The sequence below is a fragment of the Leptosomus discolor genome, chromosome 2, assembly GCF_034619465.1.
Source record: "Leptosomus discolor isolate bLepDis1 chromosome 2, bLepDis1.hap2, whole genome shotgun sequence".
In the NCBI taxonomy this organism is placed as follows: Eukaryota; Metazoa; Chordata; class Aves; order Leptosomiformes; family Leptosomidae; genus Leptosomus; species Leptosomus discolor.
Window position 1 is genome coordinate 71,897,221 of NC_141392.1, and position 18,066 is coordinate 71,915,286.

General features: G+C 44.1%; 2 protein-coding genes across 2 annotated transcripts in view; one reads left to right on the plus strand and one right to left on the minus strand.

Annotated features, from left to right (window-relative positions):
* MCM9 (minichromosome maintenance 9 homologous recombination repair factor) overlaps positions 1–18,066 on the plus strand; it is a 47,116-nt gene that overhangs the window by 16,963 nt on the left and 12,087 nt on the right. The window contains exon 7 of the mRNA XM_086461264.1: positions 16,514–16,688. Coding sequence (XP_086317390.1) covers positions 16,514–16,688 — 175 coding nt within the window. The remainder of the gene's footprint in view (positions 1–16,513; positions 16,689–18,066) is intronic.
* Positions 2,223–13,969, minus strand: ASF1A (anti-silencing function 1A histone chaperone). The gene is made up of 4 exons (XM_086461265.1): positions 13,647–13,969; positions 9,773–9,888; positions 4,893–5,069; positions 2,223–2,654 (listed from the first exon to the last, which is right to left on the minus strand). The coding sequence occupies exons 1-4, from the start codon at positions 13,753–13,755 to the stop codon at positions 2,442–2,444; spliced, it is 615 nt and encodes a 204-aa protein (XP_086317391.1). The 5' UTR covers positions 13,756–13,969; the 3' UTR covers positions 2,223–2,441.

The window sequence follows — 18,066 nt, forward strand, 5'->3', positions numbered from 1 at the left end:
TCTTGTCCAGTTTTCACCAAGTACAGTAGGGTTATTCTTTTTCCTGTTAATTGGTGGGTCAGCTGTAGCTTGGATGTGTTACTGTGTCAGGTAAGGTGGTGCCAAATTCTACTGCAGCATCGTGCCATCTGGTCTAGCTTGAAGTTTATTGCACCTGAGTCCATGTGCAGAGTTGACTTTTTTCCTCGTAAACAGAACAATAGATCTTCACGTTCTGATTTCTCTAAATTAATTGGTTTGCTGGGTGACATAGTTTTGCTGACTGGACTTTGTAGTTGATTCTGCAATAGCAGTAATACAGTTTGCTTCCATCACTGGGTGGCATATGCTTCTAAGAAGCCTTCATGCTACTGATGGATGGAGTCTGGTTACAGCTTGTACTTGATCATGTTTTCTCTTGAATCTTCAATAGGTGCCAGGGTTTGAAATACCACTACAGTAGCCTTGCCTCAAGGTACAGACATGTCAGTATTAGCCTGACACTCTTTCAGCAGGTGACTAAGTTATTTACATGCTTACATTTAAGAGATGATATCTTAAATAGATTTATAAATAGAACAATAAAATGCATGAAAAATCTCAAAATGTCACTGTAGACCTTAAAGTTGCAATATAATTGAAAAATCAAAAGATCCTTCTTAAAAGTTCACATAATTTCCGCCCTCAAGTGAAGCAGCTGCTTTGGCAACCAGTTCTTTGTGTTAAGTCATACTGATATTAAGAGTGTTAGTATTTTTAAAATGCTAATCATAATTTTAAACAATCACATAGATATTTTTAAGGGCACACATTAGAATTAGGGTTCCAAATATTAATGGATGTCATGAATTCATTCAGCTACCATATGTACTGCTGAGTTTCCATACAAGAAACATACATGTGCATGTACATTCAGATCAGGTCACTCCTTTCTGATTTAAAAAATATACATGTTAGAAACGAAGACAATTTCACTAATGATGTGGAAAGACAGAAGTGCTAACTGCTTGGGACATCTTCATCCCTATTGAGAATGCAGAAAGAGAAGAGAAGAGAAAGCGGTCTATTTTTATTCAGAGCTATACTGCCAGTCATCATGAAACCTACCTTTTTTTTTGGTTTTTTGGTTTTTTTAAAAGACATGGAACCTACAAGGGTTCACAGTCTGGGCAGTTACTAGTAACTAGCAGAACTATATTCTGTAATCTGACATGACAGATTACAATTTTAAATGCACATACAGTCACAGTAGACATATAAGGCTAATGAGGATTGGAATGAATAACTAAATTGGTAGTGTCATAATAATGTCTTAAGTCTTTACAATTTACTGCTTATTTCTTTTTATCTTCAAGGATGCATCAGGTAATAGGGATGTCTCAGTGCAAGAGCTTCAGGGCAGGCAATGTATCCTTGAATGCGTCACACCTGGCACAACAGGGTTTGAATCTTGATTTATACCAGTGCATTGGATTGCCTTAAAGGGTAGGGAGAAAACAGGAAAGTTCTAAATTCCAGATGTTTTAAAACACTGAAAGAAAGCATCTAAACTCCTTATTATTAGTTAAAGAGACCACAAGAATAAAGCATACCTGAAAATAAACATATCAGCCAGCAGCTGTACATAAGTCTTGCAGAAGAGCATTTTTTGGATACTTGTGCTATTCTGCTTAACTCTTAAACTTTCTAGTAATTGCTTCAATACTTCCAACCAATTGTGTGTGCTATTAGGGTGTCTGAAAAAGGATTCTTTCCTGAGATACCCACCCAAATCCAGATGGAACACTGTCCTTAACAAACCACAGCAGCAGCAGGAGATTTTTTTTTAAAAAAAAAAAAGTCCTAAAATCCAAGATAGCAGATGGTAAATCTCAAATTGCATGCTTTAAGTAACAAGTATGTGCCTTGAAAGGAAAAAGAAGCTTGCACCTAAAATTATACTGCGCTGTCTGCTTCCACAGCAAGAGGACATTTTTGGACTTTTTTTTTTTTTTTAAGAGATACTTTTTCTTTGCACTTCATCTAACAACAGTTTTGTTCTTAAGCTGCTATTAAAGGGCACTTTATATTTGGCAATCTGGATTATCAGAGATGGGGACATGGCATTATTCCTTCGTTTTGCCTGAATGTTTTAACTTCTAAGTTTTTTAGCTTTTAATAGTGCTTACAAAGTAAAAGGGGAGGGGGGAGAATATGTATACTTTAATCAGGTTTGGTTTAGACCACATAGAATAACACATTAGAGAAAAAAGGCAATTACTTAAAAATAGTTGTATTTATATTCCACAATTTGCTCAAATACTGTTTGTTTGGTTTGGTTTTTTTTATAAACTTTCTACAGGATGTTTTAAAACAAGTTCTTCACATTGCTTGTCAACTATGTACTTATGGAATTTGAGGGAAATAGTTCTGGTTGTTTTTACAGTTTAACACATGTACAGTACCAAAACGATGGTGGTTAGTCACATGCAGTCCATATGAGATTCTAACATAACATTTAATGAATTTTCTGATGTTGACCACCCCTTTGATGCTGAAGGTAATGCATCTGTAGAAAGCAACGACTGTAGATTTGGGTTACTGCTCTCTGCATCTTCCAGTTTTTCAGTGTTGTCCTCCCAATTAATGTGGAATCTCGTGACTCTGGGATTAGATGCCAAAATATTCCTTTGAAGCTGGGAGAGAGAAAATAGACTGATTATGTAATGTGTACATCTCAAACTGGAGTTCACGTGCATATAGATTTTTTTTCCCCCTTTTATTCCCCATAGCCTTGTATGTGTAAAACAACTTGTTTAAAAAGGTCATTCATGTAAATGTGAATCTGTAGCTACTATCTATGGATCAGAAACTTGCTTACAGAAACATACTACTTGTTCATTTACTCTAATATCCTACTCAGCAAAATAACTGCTTTGAGAGGATATTTTTAACTGTTATGCGAGTTCAAGGCTCTACAAGAACTCTGCAAATAAAGTGCAAGTGTTTATTATTCTAGCCAGCTTTTAGTAAAGCAAATGACTACCCCCCCAAAAATTTTGCAAACCACAGTACTTCATAAAATTTTGCATCAACTTTACAGTTTTTGCAATAATTGTATCAATTCCTTCAAATGTCTGTCTTCATTTAAGAGTACAACCTATCCTTAAATTAAATTAGCATGCTTTACATTGATTTCAGAAGATAATAATATTGCAGCAGTGGACATGCTGAGACATTAGTCATATATTTTATGACTGGCCTTCATCTTCCTTTGAAAACATGTTGTATTTGTTATGTATGCAGCCAAAAAAGCAATATGTTCACTTTCTCTTAACTATATATTATCTTGAAAATGGTGAAAGATTACCTAGAGGATGGCAACTTAGCACCATTGGCCACTCACGAAAATTAAGACTGATCACAAGAAAAGTCTGCTTTGGTAGCAGTGCTGATTTTATTCTCAAAGGAAGCACACTCATTAAATATTTCCCAACCTCTTCTGCAAACTAACAAGACCATTTCTTTTTCTGAACCTAGTAGGGTCTATTACCCACCAATGGATCAATTTAATAACCTTCTACTTGTATGTTTAAATTCTGTCCCAAAGTCACATTAAGGACTTTTTAACAAATACATGATAGCTTTTGCTGTTCTCTTTCACAGAAGCAGAGCTAGCTTTTTATATAAGCAGAGAATTAAGACAAGCAGTTCTAGGCATTTCTAAATTCAAGTGCTTAAAGGAAGTCAACATTCTGGCATTCACACCCAAAATAACAAGTAAATGTGTGATTTAAATGAAAGAAAAAAGAAAGAAACCAATAATAAGTTTAAGAATCCTCAAAATTAACTGTAATTTTGAATTCTGAGAACTATTAAACATCTGATCCCTGAAAATTAAGTTAAGCATAGAAAATCATTAGCGACTTCAAAAAAACCAATTTACATACCAATTCAGTTTAGTTTACATTTGAAGCTCAGTTTGAGTGACTATGGATATTATCTCTGTACTAGTCATTACAGTACAGGCATTATCCCATTCATTGCTTCATATATCCAGTCATAATTCATGCAAACTTGAGAAGTAACAAAATCTTCACCATGACACAACTTTGGAAGATAAGTGTGTACACATATACGTCAGCTTTCATAAAGAGAAAAAAAAACAACTCCACAAAACCTTCCATCAAAAACAAACCCAGATGCTGTGTGGAACCTTGGTAGTTTGTACAGAGTCTGCCTGGGTAGAGTATTTCACAGGATTTTGACAACATTTTGATGTTTAATTGATCTTCTTATTAGGTTCCAAAGAATGCTATTTCACATCATCTTTTAATTCTAGTCCTGTTTTAATTTTTACCATGAAGGATGTATATTTTTTAAACTTAATCTGTATACTTCCTTGGTCAAGTTGTCCATTGATCAGATAAGCATCCAACCCATGCTCTTACCAGGTTACCCATCTTCTCTCATTTTATACATAACTTGCTCTTCAGTTTGTTTTGTTACCTTTTTGCAGAAACTGCATCTAACACTAAAGCAGACGGATAACAACTGTGTTAATACTTAAAACTTAGTTCCAGGTTGACTGTCCTAGAAAAAAAAAAAATTATTCTGTTTTTCTGAATAACAGAGCCACTTTGTCAACAGTGGTACAGCTAGAGGGTACCCAACTGTTTATTTCACGCAGTCAGTGTAAAATAATAATGAAGTCCAGTCAAAGCTTCAAGCTGGTGGAGACTTGGGGGCTTCTCAATGTTCTCCAAATTTATGGCAACTCATGGCACTTGTAGTTTGTCCCCTCAATTCTCTTCCATTATTTGATGCCTCAATCCATGCACTTTACAGAACCACTTGGGATTTGATTTTGTTTCTTAAAACCCTCTTTCTATAAGCATACCTTTGATAGATAACCAGAACAAAATGTGCCTTACCTTAGAAAAATCTGGCTTTACTGGTGGATTCTCTCTCAGTTCTGTTTCAGTATATTCATTGTTTACATAGTAGCCAACTCGAATAAATTCTTGACCTCGATAGGTGCACGTAATTAGGACAACTGTTACACCTACTGCGTCTGCATCTGGAATAAGCCCTGGGTTAGGTGCATCGGCCTGAATGTGAAAGGAAAGATGGAATTAAAAAAAAAAAAACCACCCTGATACCACATGCCTATCTAGCAGGGGAATCAAGTAGTATGTCTTCGCAGCTGAGTAGTATTTAAATTCATTCTTCAAGTTAACCAGAAAATACACCTCCTTTCACAGGAACATCAACCCTGAATTTAGGACACTATCCTCTAGAGACGGAATTACTCAGAATATAGTAATATTGTGCACTGACATTTCTCATGGGCGATTAGCCAACTTTGACCCAAAACTGCTTTTAAATATATGATTAGCTGAATTGTTGTTTGAGCAAGTGTACTAAACATCCCTCCAATTCTACAGTGACATTGTTCTCCAGCCTACCTTGGTAATTCAGTAGAGTAAGATTTTTTTAAATGGGGGGTGGGGGGGTGGGGGTGTTTTTTGGCGTTTTTTTGCATCTCTGAGGTTGAATTGGTCTGTATATGTGTTTTTTACAAGACCAAGCCTTAAACACTGCAATTTATAATTCATCAAGAACAATGGGAACAGGCTACAGTGAGGTTTGAGCTGTCCCACAGATTCCTAGGAAAGGCATGAACTACTGTCTCTCTTGCCCCCTTCCACATGCCTACATTTGTTAAAATGAATGCAGTTAAATGCATCATCGCTCTAAGACATCTGACATTTTCAGCCAGGATTCAATCCTAATTAATAAGCAACTCTTATAAGCTTTCTCAATGTCCTTACTTACTGTAGGTCTGCAGTTATCAATAATCAAAAAATTTCACCTCGTAAAGCATGGCTCACGTCAGTCCCTTCAAATACTTTCTAACTACACATTTATTGACAAAAATGCGATGCCTCATCCTGCTGAAGGCTTTTAAAGTAACAGCAATCTAAGCATAAACAAAACAGCTTCACATTTACAATTTTACATGAAGATCTGAAGCCAACACTGAACTCCTGTGTTGCGAGTACAAGTTGGTATTAACAATGTATGTTAGAATGGTTTGGGTAGCACAAATCTTGCCTAAGGACAGAGGACAAGTGAGATTAGGGATGAGAGGGACAGCAGGAATTACTTTTCTGTAGTATTTATATGCTCCAGGACTGTGAAGTTTGGGAGCTAGTGGTCATGCAGCATTGGCTTCTGCTTTTTGCTGCTTCAGTTCTAAGCCTTCAAACCAGTCCAGCTTTTTATAAGAAGCTGTAGGCACTTTGCAGAAGAATTAGATGAGTCGGACCTCTCCAGTACAAATACACCAAGGGGAGGAGAAGCAACAAGGGAGTCAGGTAGAACACACCTTCCTCCAGCCCTGAGGGGAACAGAAAACGACCAAATGGATTTACAGCTCCCATAGGGGAATGGAAAAGATGACCAAGGAGTAAGACAAGTGTAGAAGCTTGAAGAAATCGCAAGAACTGCCAAGAGAGATGAAATCACCACTTCAATTCAGTAGTCTCATTCTAACAGCACCTAGGACCATTTAATTACTTTAAGTTCCACAGAGGGCAGTTATAGACCAATATATTGCAAAAGGACACTGTTCCATTTAACTGCCCATGAAACTCAACTCACACCCTCACGTAGGATTTTAGTTCTTCCAGGCTCCCGTTGTCATTGTGTGTCCTGTAGTAGCCTATGATGCAGCTGTGAGCCCAAGGAAATACTCTGTTTTAATGCTACTTAACTCTCAAGCATTGTTTTGCTGAGTGGTAAAGACACTGAACACTGGTTTAAACTGTCTTTTCTCAAATGTTGAACTTCCTGCACCTTGGATGTCAAACCTCTTAATTGCCTAGGAAACAAGTGATCATACATAGGTGGAAGACAAAAGGGCTCGCTCAACTGGTGACGGGAGTCACTGACTCTTACAGGACCTATTCCAGTCCACGCAAAGTGTCTACACACCTACTCCTAATTTAGCTGTAGTGTCCGTTATCACTGGGATACAATCGATCAGTCCATCCTACACAAACTGCAAGACCAGTAAATTTAATTTTCAAGACCCTCTGAATCAGACAGCCAAAACTTGCCTTTTTAGGCCCCTGCCTCCTGCTCCTTCCCGTCACCATCACAAGTGAGCAGTTGCAAACAGATAGTTTGGTAGGCAAAATGAGGCAGCAGATAAACTTTTGCCTAAAACTCACTGTCTTAATACACCATTCTTATGCTAGAAATTACTGAAGAATTTTATGAAATCGCTCAATGTATAGGTTGTCTTAAATTATCTTGCTTTTCCATGCGATACATTTATTCACATAGCTACTACTGCAGAGTAGGTAGCTAAGGTCATATCCCCACTTAAAGATAGTAAATTATTGATGTGCTTATATTCTCAAAAAGAAGTTTCGGTGAATTTATTACCAATCCCCAAGTGCACAGAGAGAAGGAATCGGGTTTCACTACTTATATCTTGGCATTTAGAACCAAACAGGCCAAGCTGTGGGCCTTTAACATCAAAACCTTTTTAAATGTTGTGGGTTTTTTTTTTTTAAAAAAAAAAGGCTTATTGTGCAAGTCTGAAAAGCACAATAGTTTTCCATCTGTCTGTATGTAAGGCTGACTTCCCAACCTGATACACAGCTGCTTTTCAAGAAAGGTAGTTTTATCATCCTTGGTATTTTATCTGTACGGTACTCCATTTTACTTGCCGTTTCAGCCATTTTCCTATTTAGAAAAATCTAGCATATGATTAGCTGAAAATTTTAGACACCTCCACAACGGTCCTTTCCTTGCGCTGTCCCTAGTGAACACAGTCTCTTTCCTTTGTATTATATGCCTCCTGCGGTTCTGTGCTTTGCCACGTTCTTGCCTTCCCTTGTTAGTTCTCTCCATCTCCCAGGCTGCCTCAGTTTGGTGAATAAAATAGCTTCAGTCATCTGCAAAAGCTTATTGCAGCACTTTGGGTTTTGGTGGTCTCCTGTGTACACAGTAGCAGAGCCCTACCCTCACCTGAAATCCAGCTTTTGAAGACCAACAGTACTTTGTAAGAAATAAAAGGGACACTTTATTATAACACCGAAGGAGTCCTGACTCTCTTACAGGACCTATTCCAGTCCACGCAAAGTGTCTACACACCTACTCCTAATTTAGCTGTAGTGTCCGTTATCACTGGGATACAATCGATCAGTCCATCCTACACAAACTGCAAGACCAGTAAATTTAATTTTCAAGACCCTCTGAATCAGACAGCCAAAACCTGCCTTTTTAGGCCCCTGCCTCCTGCTCCTTCCCGTCACCATCAATGATGAATCTTTGTAACTTAACTGAAAACAGTGCATCTTTTACATCAGAAAAGTAAACGCCAGTGGATTTCTCTGCATGTAGTGCTACGAGGCAGCCCCTCTGAGGGCAATAGAGGATCACCTACTTCTGACCAATTAATGCCATAAGCTATAACAGCTTGATAATGGAAGAACTGTTAATAAATGATGCATTTGTTACACATCTGCTTTATTTGTAGAGTGGACAAATTAGGCCCAGCTCCAAAACCAAAAAATGTTTCAAGACTGATTTGCACGTCTGTGGCTGATAAACGTAACCTCCAGCCTAACCCTATTCCTTTAGCCTGTCCTGTAAGAAAAAAATGTTTCCTGGAATTTACAGGATTAATCAAGATGCCTCACAAATACTGGTATTATTTTAAAACAGTTACAGTAACTGTGAGAAATAAGAAGGTGTATTCATTAGCAATTTTTTTAATGCTCATGCTCCAGCATGCAATTGCCATTAAGCAGTTAAGTGAATTTACAGAATTTGGGAAAGTAGCATCATTCTTATACAATAAGCCATACTCCGTTTCAATCTGATTTTTCTGCTGATGGATTTTGCTCTCAGTTTACAAGATAAATACCAGTATTTGATAAATAGTGAAAAAAGTGAGCTAAATTAGTTTTCATTAAAAAAACAAAAACAAACTTCCCTAAGAATTAGGCAAGTCTGCTTGAGTTTTTTTCCCCACTCTTGCTGACTTAAAATGGAAACCAGAATAGGCCAGTAAGCCATCTTAGTGCTGCTCTTTCCCTGTTTTCCTTCCCTTCATTATTCCTTCTTACTAACTTTTGGCTTTAACAACAATATTTTATAGGACTGTCACATGCTCTGGAGTTTGTTGGACAGTCTTAATCTACACACTTGTACCCCAGATACCTGCTATCTACCACTGGAATCCTGTCCCATTTTACAAATTGCTGTATTTTGCTGTGATTTAGCATGCTTAGCCAAACACGGTGGAACAATTATCCCGCCAAATGTAAATGAACTCTTGACTGTTCTGGCAAAGTTTTACAATTAATTTCTTGGCCTGACCTTCTGAAGATGTTGTCTGCCTACTGCTCCCGATCATCTGAAACTGCCACCAACTGCAGGGGAGTTAAGCCTGATGGTGCTAGTGTAAACCATGTCACTGGCACTGTTGATTACTGAGCGATCTAGAATATGTATAGAAACCAGACTGGTCAAAATTATCAGTAGCTACAGGAACAGTACTTGTATCACCCTCTCTAATTACTGATACCACAAGTGAAAATATGACCATGGAAATATCAAGGGCAAGAAATACCAGCTTGTGAACAGACTTTCAAGGAAAGTCTCTGTGATACCTGAAGAGTTGACTGAAATATTTTTCTAACTTACTATTTTTTTTTAAGTGCCTCTTAGTTTGATAGAGTCATCTTTAAACAAATTAATACAACCCTTTTAGAAACAGTTAAATCAAACTTACCTGAAATACAAACATGTGTCTGCCCGCAGGTACAGGTCCTACTAAAACAGAGTCTAACACCTGATCGTACTCTTCACTTTCAGCTGAACCCACGTAAATTATTTTCCATTCCAAATCTACAGCAAAACAAAAATATATAAAAAAAATTATTTATCATTACAGGTAAGGGTCTTCCACTCTTGCCTACCTACAGTTTTACATAGCCTAAAAATTGTTTCTTTGGCAACGGGCCTAAAATAACAAGGACCTGTCTTCACTGGGGAAATTTATCGATGCCTTCCGCAGTCCTCAAGAACCAGACCATCCCACCATCTCTCTCTAGGCAGGAATCCCTCTATTTTCATAGCCAGGTTAATTTTTAAATTGTATACAGAGGTCAGGGCCCATTTACTTGCGGGGAGCTGCATTGAGCATCTTCTCAAAGCCCTGTCGGAATGGCTGCAGCACAGGGATGATGCCTATAAACACCTATAACGCACTACATGCCTTGAATACTGACCCACCTTCCCAAAAGACATTCCCATCTTCCACATCTACACCTCACTGCTTAAATTACACAGATCATGGAAGGTAGTTATTGAAGAAGAAAACCCATTGTGTAAGCACCAGGCACACTATCTGTGTGCCCCCGTTCCTTCGCGTGTAACCCCAGAAGTATGTACAATTGTGACAGCACGATTAGAGATTCGATCATGTTCTCATTGAGGATATTGGTGCTTGGGTTTTACCCACATCCTGAATTACAGACAAAAAAAATGTAAATGTAGCATTTTGCTTCTTAAAATCATGTACCAAAATCAAACATTTCTTCCAATTCAGTTTATTTTATCTCACCCTCTCCACCGCAGGTATTAGAAAGCCGAAACTGCAAATTAGCACAGGTTAGCTCTGCCTGGGCCAACTTTCACTTTTTGATTGAAAACCACAGTGCAGAAATACACAAATGGAACTACACTTGAGAGACAGAGTTTTGTTTTTATAAACAAGAGGAAAAAAAAGATCACTATTACAGAAAATTATGACTAAGACTTTTTTTTTCCCCAAATGAAACTGTTGCTTCAAAACCGTACCTTAAAAACCTACATGGTATATTGCATATTTTTTCCTCTATGGACAGTGCCCCTCCGACGCAGCTGTGAGCCCAAGGAAATACTCTGTTTTAATGCTACTTAACTCTCAAGCATTGTTTCGCTGAGTGGAAGCCTGTCTATGCAAAAGCACAAACCTGTATGCTATTATATTTACTTTATTGCCGTGCTTTGCAAAATCCAAAAGTCTACATTATGGTTTCTTGAGCATAGAAAAAAAACTTACCACTTCAACAGAACTTGGCTGCTTTAGGATTGCAACTCATCTTTCCTGCTTTAGGATTGCAACTCATCTTTCCTCATTAATGAATTCTTCTCGCTTAGTGTTTAACATCAATGCAGATTTGGGGGGTTTAAGTAACATAATTAACAGGACTTGAGAAGGGATTTTACTCCTCCATACAGCACAGTGGGCCAGGTACTGTGTCAGAGGTTTTATTTACCTCTTAAGCATGTAGTACTAGCTACTGCCAGTAGCTACTCAACCAGGACAATTAAGGACATCTTTTATCAGCATCTGAGTGTAAATGACTACTTACAAGAAGTGAGGGCTTGTAGGCTAAACTACTTGAAACTATCACACCACCCTGTGCCATTATTCTAGGATAACAGTATAAAGTTCATTCTAAACAAGTAACATTTAGTACTGAACAAGATTTCTTTTTAAAAAGAAGTTTTAAACTGTACATTTAATAGGTCCGTCCAAATGCAGTTTAGGTATTTTGATACAGAAGAATAACTTAAAAAAAAAAAAAGGAGGGCTGGAGTTCATAAATTAAATTTTGAGATCAGTGGTGCTCAGGACTGGCTGAAGAGAAAACGGCACCGTACACAGACATCTTAGCAGCTGAAAGCTAAGGCAACAACAGCAGATTTTTCATCAAGTATAGAAAGGCTAGGTTTAATCTTGTTTTTAAATGTGAAAGATAGCAGTGCTCATCCTGAATTTATCCTGCAGGCTACCTTGCAGTTAGGCGGGGGAAGGGAACAAGAGAATTTTGCATTAGACAATCTATAATTCTACTCATCCCGATTGCCCGGGATTAAGTCTAACATCAATCCAGTGAGGAGCACGTCACATACAGCTGGGCACAACTGGAAGGAAAGGCGTAACGCCTCGTGCCGAGCCCCCACGACAGGCACTGCCGCAGCAGCTGCCCTCGAGGGGTCTGGTGCTGTACCTCGGATGAGGCCAGACTGACCACAGCCATCCCGTCAGCAACCCGGAGGCGGGCACGGAGCACACCCCGCCACGGGCGGCTCCAGCCAAGGCGTCGGTCGGTGGCAGAAGGGCAGGAGACCGGCGGCAGAGGCCTAGAGGAAATCCCAGGCTCAGGCGAGACTTCCTCTCAAGTTCCCGCCATCCCTCCCGTGGCGGTGGGGCAGGGCCAGCCAGGCCGCCCGGCAGGCCGCCGGCACGCACGAGAACCGCCACAGAAGCGGGCAGGGTGAGGCAAGTTGAACCGCAGCGACAAGGAGCCCGCCGGGGGTTACCACCCGCCAGCTCCGGTGTTCCTTCTGCCTGCCCTCGCCCTCAGGCCGCTGGGGCTCCTGGCGAGGAGGCGGCGCTGATGTCGGCCGGGGCGAGGACGCCGCCGGGGGCCAGTCCGCCGTCCTCCTCCGCTCAAGGGCAGCCCCGGCTGAGCGGCCTCCTCCTCCGCCTCGCGGAGCGGCGGCCGCTCACTCGCAACGCCCGCGCTGCCGGCGGGCAGGAGCGCCCGGCGTCCCCTGGCCAGCCCGCCGCCGCCTCTCCTCGCCCTCAGCCGCGGCGTTCAAAACTCCCGCCCGAGGGGCGACGCGCGGCCTCTCGGGGCGACTCCCGCAGAGAGCGGCGGCGCGGCCTGCCGGCGGCCCGGCGGGCGGCGCTGCGGAGCGCCGCCGAGGCGAAGGCGGTTCGCGGCCCGCCCGGCGGAGGGGAAGGCGGGAGCCCGCCGGCTGCGCGGCGCGCCCCTCGGCGGGGGAGCACGGCCGGCGCCCCGAACTCAGGCGGGGGGCTCCCCGCGGGGCGGCTGCAGGGCGGCGCCGCTGGGGCCACCCCCCCGCTCTGGCGGCTGCCGGTAACTTTCGAGTGACTTCCAAAAATAGTGGCTGGCGGCCGGCCCCCTCCCCCACCAGCAGGGCTCCCGCAGCCAACGTACCGTACCGCGCCGCCGGCCCCGCGCACCCACCGCGCCGCATCCCGCCGCGGCGGCCGGCTGCCGGCACCTGGGGGCGAGCCCGCCCGGCCCTGCCTCCCACCACGATTTTTTTTTTTTCTTACCTTCCCCCCCCCCCCCCCCCCCCCCAGTATTAAAATGGAGCACGAGGCCAACAAAACGCTGGCCGCGGAGCGTTTTCCGCGCCCCGAGTACCGCGAGGGCGCCGGCCGCCACCAGCCCGTCTCCCCGCGGGCGCGGGGATGCGCGGCAGCCGAGCCCGGTTAACCCTCTCCCTCTCGCGCTCCCCCCCACGCACACACAAAGCTGGCAACATGGCTACCACCACTCAAACAAGTTCCTCGCAACTTGAAGCCGGCCTCGCCGATGGCGCGGCCGGGAGAGGCGGCCCCGGCTCGGCGGCCAGGGGCAAAGCGAACGCCGCCAACTTTCCCCGCCGGGCTCGGCGAGAGAGGCTTTCCGCCGGCGGCCCGGGCGCCGGAGAGCACGTCCCTCCGCCTCGGCACGGCGATGCGGTGAAGGAGAAACTGTTAAATTGTAGGCGCAGGCCTGTGCAAAGTTTAAGCCTTAAAACCCCTGAAACTGAGAGCCCGGGGTTACAAAATCCGTATCGGCAAAATATCTACTCACCTTCCGACAGGTCCTCTATGCACTCAAATGTGATTTCGAACTGGAAGGGGTTGTAGAAAGGAGAAGGATTATCCAACACCACTACATTGTTCACCTGAACCTTTGCCATATTTTGAAAAAAACACAAACAATAGGAAGAGCGCGTTAACGCAGCACAATAAAGTCCAGCGTGTTGGTTTCTTTGCCACGCACAAACCCCCGTGCCAGCGTCTCGGCGAGGCTGCGGAGCCGCGACTTGCAGAAACTTTTCTTCCCCCCTTTTATTTACACCGGGAGCACTCCACACTGTTCGCAGCTTTCCGATTTCACTAAACTACAGCCCATTCTGCCCTGCTCGCCGCCAGCGCCCGCCCGGATTGGCCGCACGCCGGGCGAGGGCCCTCCTCCCCGAGCGCGGCCGCCGAGCGGCACCAAGATGGGCCCCGCCGCTCCCGCTCGACCCGCGCCGCCTCGCCGCGGCGCCCCCGCCCGGCGCGCGGCGGAAACGGGCGGCCGGCGGCCGGGCCGCGCCGCGCCGGGCGGGGCGGGGCCGGGGCCGGGCGGGCGGGGCCGGGGCGGGAGCGCAGCCGAGGCACCCGCCCCAACCGGCTCTTCGCCCCTCCTCTATCGTGGGGCTCCGCCATGTGCCGTGGGGGCTGTTGTGCGGGGGGTGTTTAGGCTTTTGTTTTTCGTTTTGTTTTATTTTTTTTTCCTGTGGCCGAAGGTGGTGGGGGCGGAGGGGTGAGCTGGTTTTGCTGGGGCTGGGGGCCGATGGGGTCCCGGCTGCCAGGGCAGCCCCGGTGCGGGGCTGTGGGGCTGCGCGGGGGGTGTTGGACCCCGCAGGGGAGCTGCTCTTGTCCCGGCCAGCACCGTGGCACCGACCTCTTGGCCGAAGGCAGCTTGCCGGGAGGCGGCAGAGCAGCACCTTGCTCGCTGGGGCGCGCCCGGGGGGTCTGCTGGTGAGGCGCTGGGCACCCTGGGTGCAGGTGGGCTGTGAATCCACCTCACTGCTGGTGGAGAGGCCGCCCGCAGAGCAACTGTGGAGGGACAGGAACGTGTCTTTTACACAGCCGTGCTGTCAAGAAGCCATCCCATTCCTGTATTTGTAAAGAAGTGCTTAGGTGACAGAGTGTCAAACAACACGTAGCCCTGTGCAGCAGGAAGCCCAGTGAGAAGGCCATCTTGTGTGGCAGCAAGAGACCCGTAGAGGAGGCCATCTTGTGTGGCAGCAGGAGGCCCGTAGAGGAGGCCATCTTGTGGCTGCCATGCACGAGGGATGGGGAGGAGGGATGCAGCCCTGTACCACCAGTTTACACGCCTCACGCTTCTGTGGGGGGAGAGCGGAAAGTGCTCAGGGCTCGGGGGGGTGCGAGTGGTGTACCCTCACTACGAGAGGGGACTCCGTGTGGAAATGAATATACAGCCAGGCTCTAGTAACGTCTGCAGGCTGCCCTTGAATGCAGTGAAATGATGCACAGTGGGCAGGCATGTAGGAGCCATCTTCCCAGCTGCGTGGAGAGGCCAAGCCCTGCTGGTGGAAGCAGAGTGCTGCCAGATCTGCAGCAGGCGAGAGCGCAGCGCTGAGGCGCGGAGGCCCTTGGCCTTCTGCAAATCTCCAAGCCTGTGCAAGGTTTGGAAAGTAGACGACACTTGGTTTGTACTTGACGAAGAAATGCCATCATCTGATGCTTGCCTGACGTGTTGCCTGCTCCACTTTTCAGTAGCGTTCTCTGTATGTCTGACACAAGGCTAGAGGTTATTTTGCTTTTTTATAATTCTGCTATATGTATGACTGCCTGAGTTGTTCAGTGTAGAGTCCAGGAAAACAGGAAAAATTTGGCACAATGGAGGAGATTTCTCACAACAAGCTAAAGTACATGTTATGTTATCAGGAATTAGTTATTTTCAATAACTTTTTGCTGGCCATTTGAAACAAATGGCTACTGTGGTGGGCTGCACAGCAATGAGAAGACCTCAACGGCCTCTCCTACTTGAACCAAGGGAAGTGGGGGGGGATTCTTGGGCAAGTTTTGCCATAGCATTCCAGGAGATTTTAGGCTGGTTGCAGCTTGTCAGCTATTAGGATATTTTGAGCTGAACACTGGAGGAAAAAGGGAGGGCTAAAGATAGAGAAGAAGCTGGGAAATAGGGAATAGAAGATTTGAAAGGAGCTGCACGTACTTTATAATGAGTGGCCGTTTTCAGAGTTCTGCAGTTCCTGATCTGCCGTGCTCCTAGTGTTGTATCATGGATAGATTTACTGGGAAATTCCCCCCTTCCCCCTTCCCCCCCCCCCCCCCCCCCCTTTCATCCTTTGGCATCTTTGAATTTTCATTTTGCTTGATGCTTAGAGGAACCCAAAATCTCATAAAGAAATTTAACTGTTTAAGGTGAGAATTTGTCTCCACTTCCTGGGGCCAGGAGTTATGAGATAACTTGAAATTCTTTTTTTTTCCCCCCAACTTTTTTTCGCAGCTTCAAAATTTTTTGTCTGTTTTAGTAGTTGATGGGAAGAAGCAGCTGAATGGGTCCATTCCATAATTTTGTGATCTTTGCATTTGCCCTAAATTTTCAATTTGATCTGGCAGATTTAGTCTTCTTCCCCTAATCTCTTTTGTTCAATTAACAAAGTCCTAAAAGAAGTGACTGTCGAACACGGGAAGTTTAACAGAATCTGCTCCACAGACCCAGGCTAGCCTGCTGAATGCCAGTAGGATGTCCTGCCACTAGGTGTAGAGTGAGTTACATGGTAGAGGTTATGTGGTGGAGCTAACCTGTAGTTTTGCCTTCTGTTTGTGGCACAAGCCATTGTGCTGGGTCCCTTCCTTTCACTCAAGTGCACTCTTGTTTTTTAAGGGAAATACTGACTGAAGGAATTGATTCTTCAGGTTTGACAGTGACTGCTGTGAAGGACTTTGGGGAGTGGAACTTGGAAGCTGGAGCACTGGTGCTTGCAGATGGAGGCCTTTGTTGCATTGACGAGTTCAATAGTATCAAAGAACATGACAGAACCAGTATCCATGAAGCTATGGAGCAACAAACCATAAGTGTTGCAAAGGCAGGGTAAGTGGCATGTTGGCGTATGTTGGCGTATGTGATAAGGCAACATAAGATGTTTCTTTTGTACTTCTTGTACTTGGAGAGAGGTTTTTCATGCTGATTAAATATATCTGTTTTCTTTGTGATACTTCATAGTTTTGTTCACAGCAGTGTTCCTGAACTAGACAGATCAACATTTCAAAGGACAGTGTACTGGACCAGAGGTTGCAAGCGATCAGAATAAGTGCATACTCTTTTCACTGTTGGGTTTTCAGTCTACCACTGTAGGCCAGGGCACTTACCTAAGAAGACTTGGTGTTCTTTTTTTTGTCCTTTGCTGTGAGTGGTCATAATAATCATACGTGAAATGGGGAACTTCGTGAATTTTTTATTGGAACTCAGAAAGCGGGACTTCATTTCTCCAAAATCCAGTAATACTACATGGTAACAAAAAAAGACGAAGAGATTTTCAGACTGCTGAATTTTATATGTTGGGCATAGCATAAATGTAAACTCCTGCTTACTTTAAGTTCCTCACTTTCTTTTTCAAAGTAGTGTGTGTTCATTTCCCCCACCACCACTTTGATCTTTGAGCTCATATCTCATTCTGTCAGTCATATGCAGCTCTTGTCCAGGCCCAAATCTTTTCCTGGCTGGTACTGCTGGAATCTCTGCTGCTCAAAAGACGTCACGCTTTCCACATTGCTACTTGTCGCCTTCAACTCAGCTCTTGCTCCAATCACATCCTCTGGGCTTCTCTAACTGATCATGCCCTTTCCTTATTCAGAGCGTCTCCACTGAAGCTCTCTTTACCCTCTTTGGCAGACAGTGGGCAAGTAATGTTGCTCTCACTGGGGAGCTTACTAGCCTTTGCCAGTCATGCAGCTGGGGACAGATCTTTGGAATCAACATAGTCCTATCTACTTAGTAAGATAGCGACATATTTTAGCCAGGTACCTTGTTGCGGTGTGTTGGGTTTTGTAGACCCCAGAACACAGTTTGCTAACTTGCATATATGTGCCTCGGTTGCTCACTTTTAAGGACTACATGTAATCAGGATTTTTTGACTAGTAACTTAGCACAGATAGGTTAAGCTCTTTGTTAGTTTGAGGTCTTATTTTGGTGCATGGGAGATAAGGGTTTTTTCCACTTGGTTATAAGCTGATAGATCTGTGGTCCTTCCTCTCAGTTACAGAAGAACTTTGGACGTGAGGCAGCAGTTACTCAGGAGCTGACTAGAAATAGCTCAGTGACAAACCAAAGTTAGATGCTTCTGCTGCCTTAACAGAAAAGATTACATTTGGACTACTAGAATAAAAATAATCTCTCCCCACATCTGAAGACGCATGCCAGGATAGCCTGGTTAAGAGAGGGAAATGGCTGTTTCCCTGGAGAAACAGTT

Coding starts and splice junctions, on each gene's coding strand:
- ASF1A (XM_086461265.1), bottom strand. CDS start 13,755: ATGGCAAAGGTTCAGGTGAACAATGTAGTGGTGTTGGATAATCCTTCT. Junction 5,070..9,772: donor GACACATGTTTGTATTTCAG/GTAAGTTTGATT, acceptor TTTCACATTCAG/GCCGATGCACCTAACCCAGG. Junction 2,655..4,892: donor TAAAGCCAGATTTTTCTAAG/GTAAGGCACATT, acceptor TCTCTCTCCCAG/CTTCAAAGGAATATTTTGGC.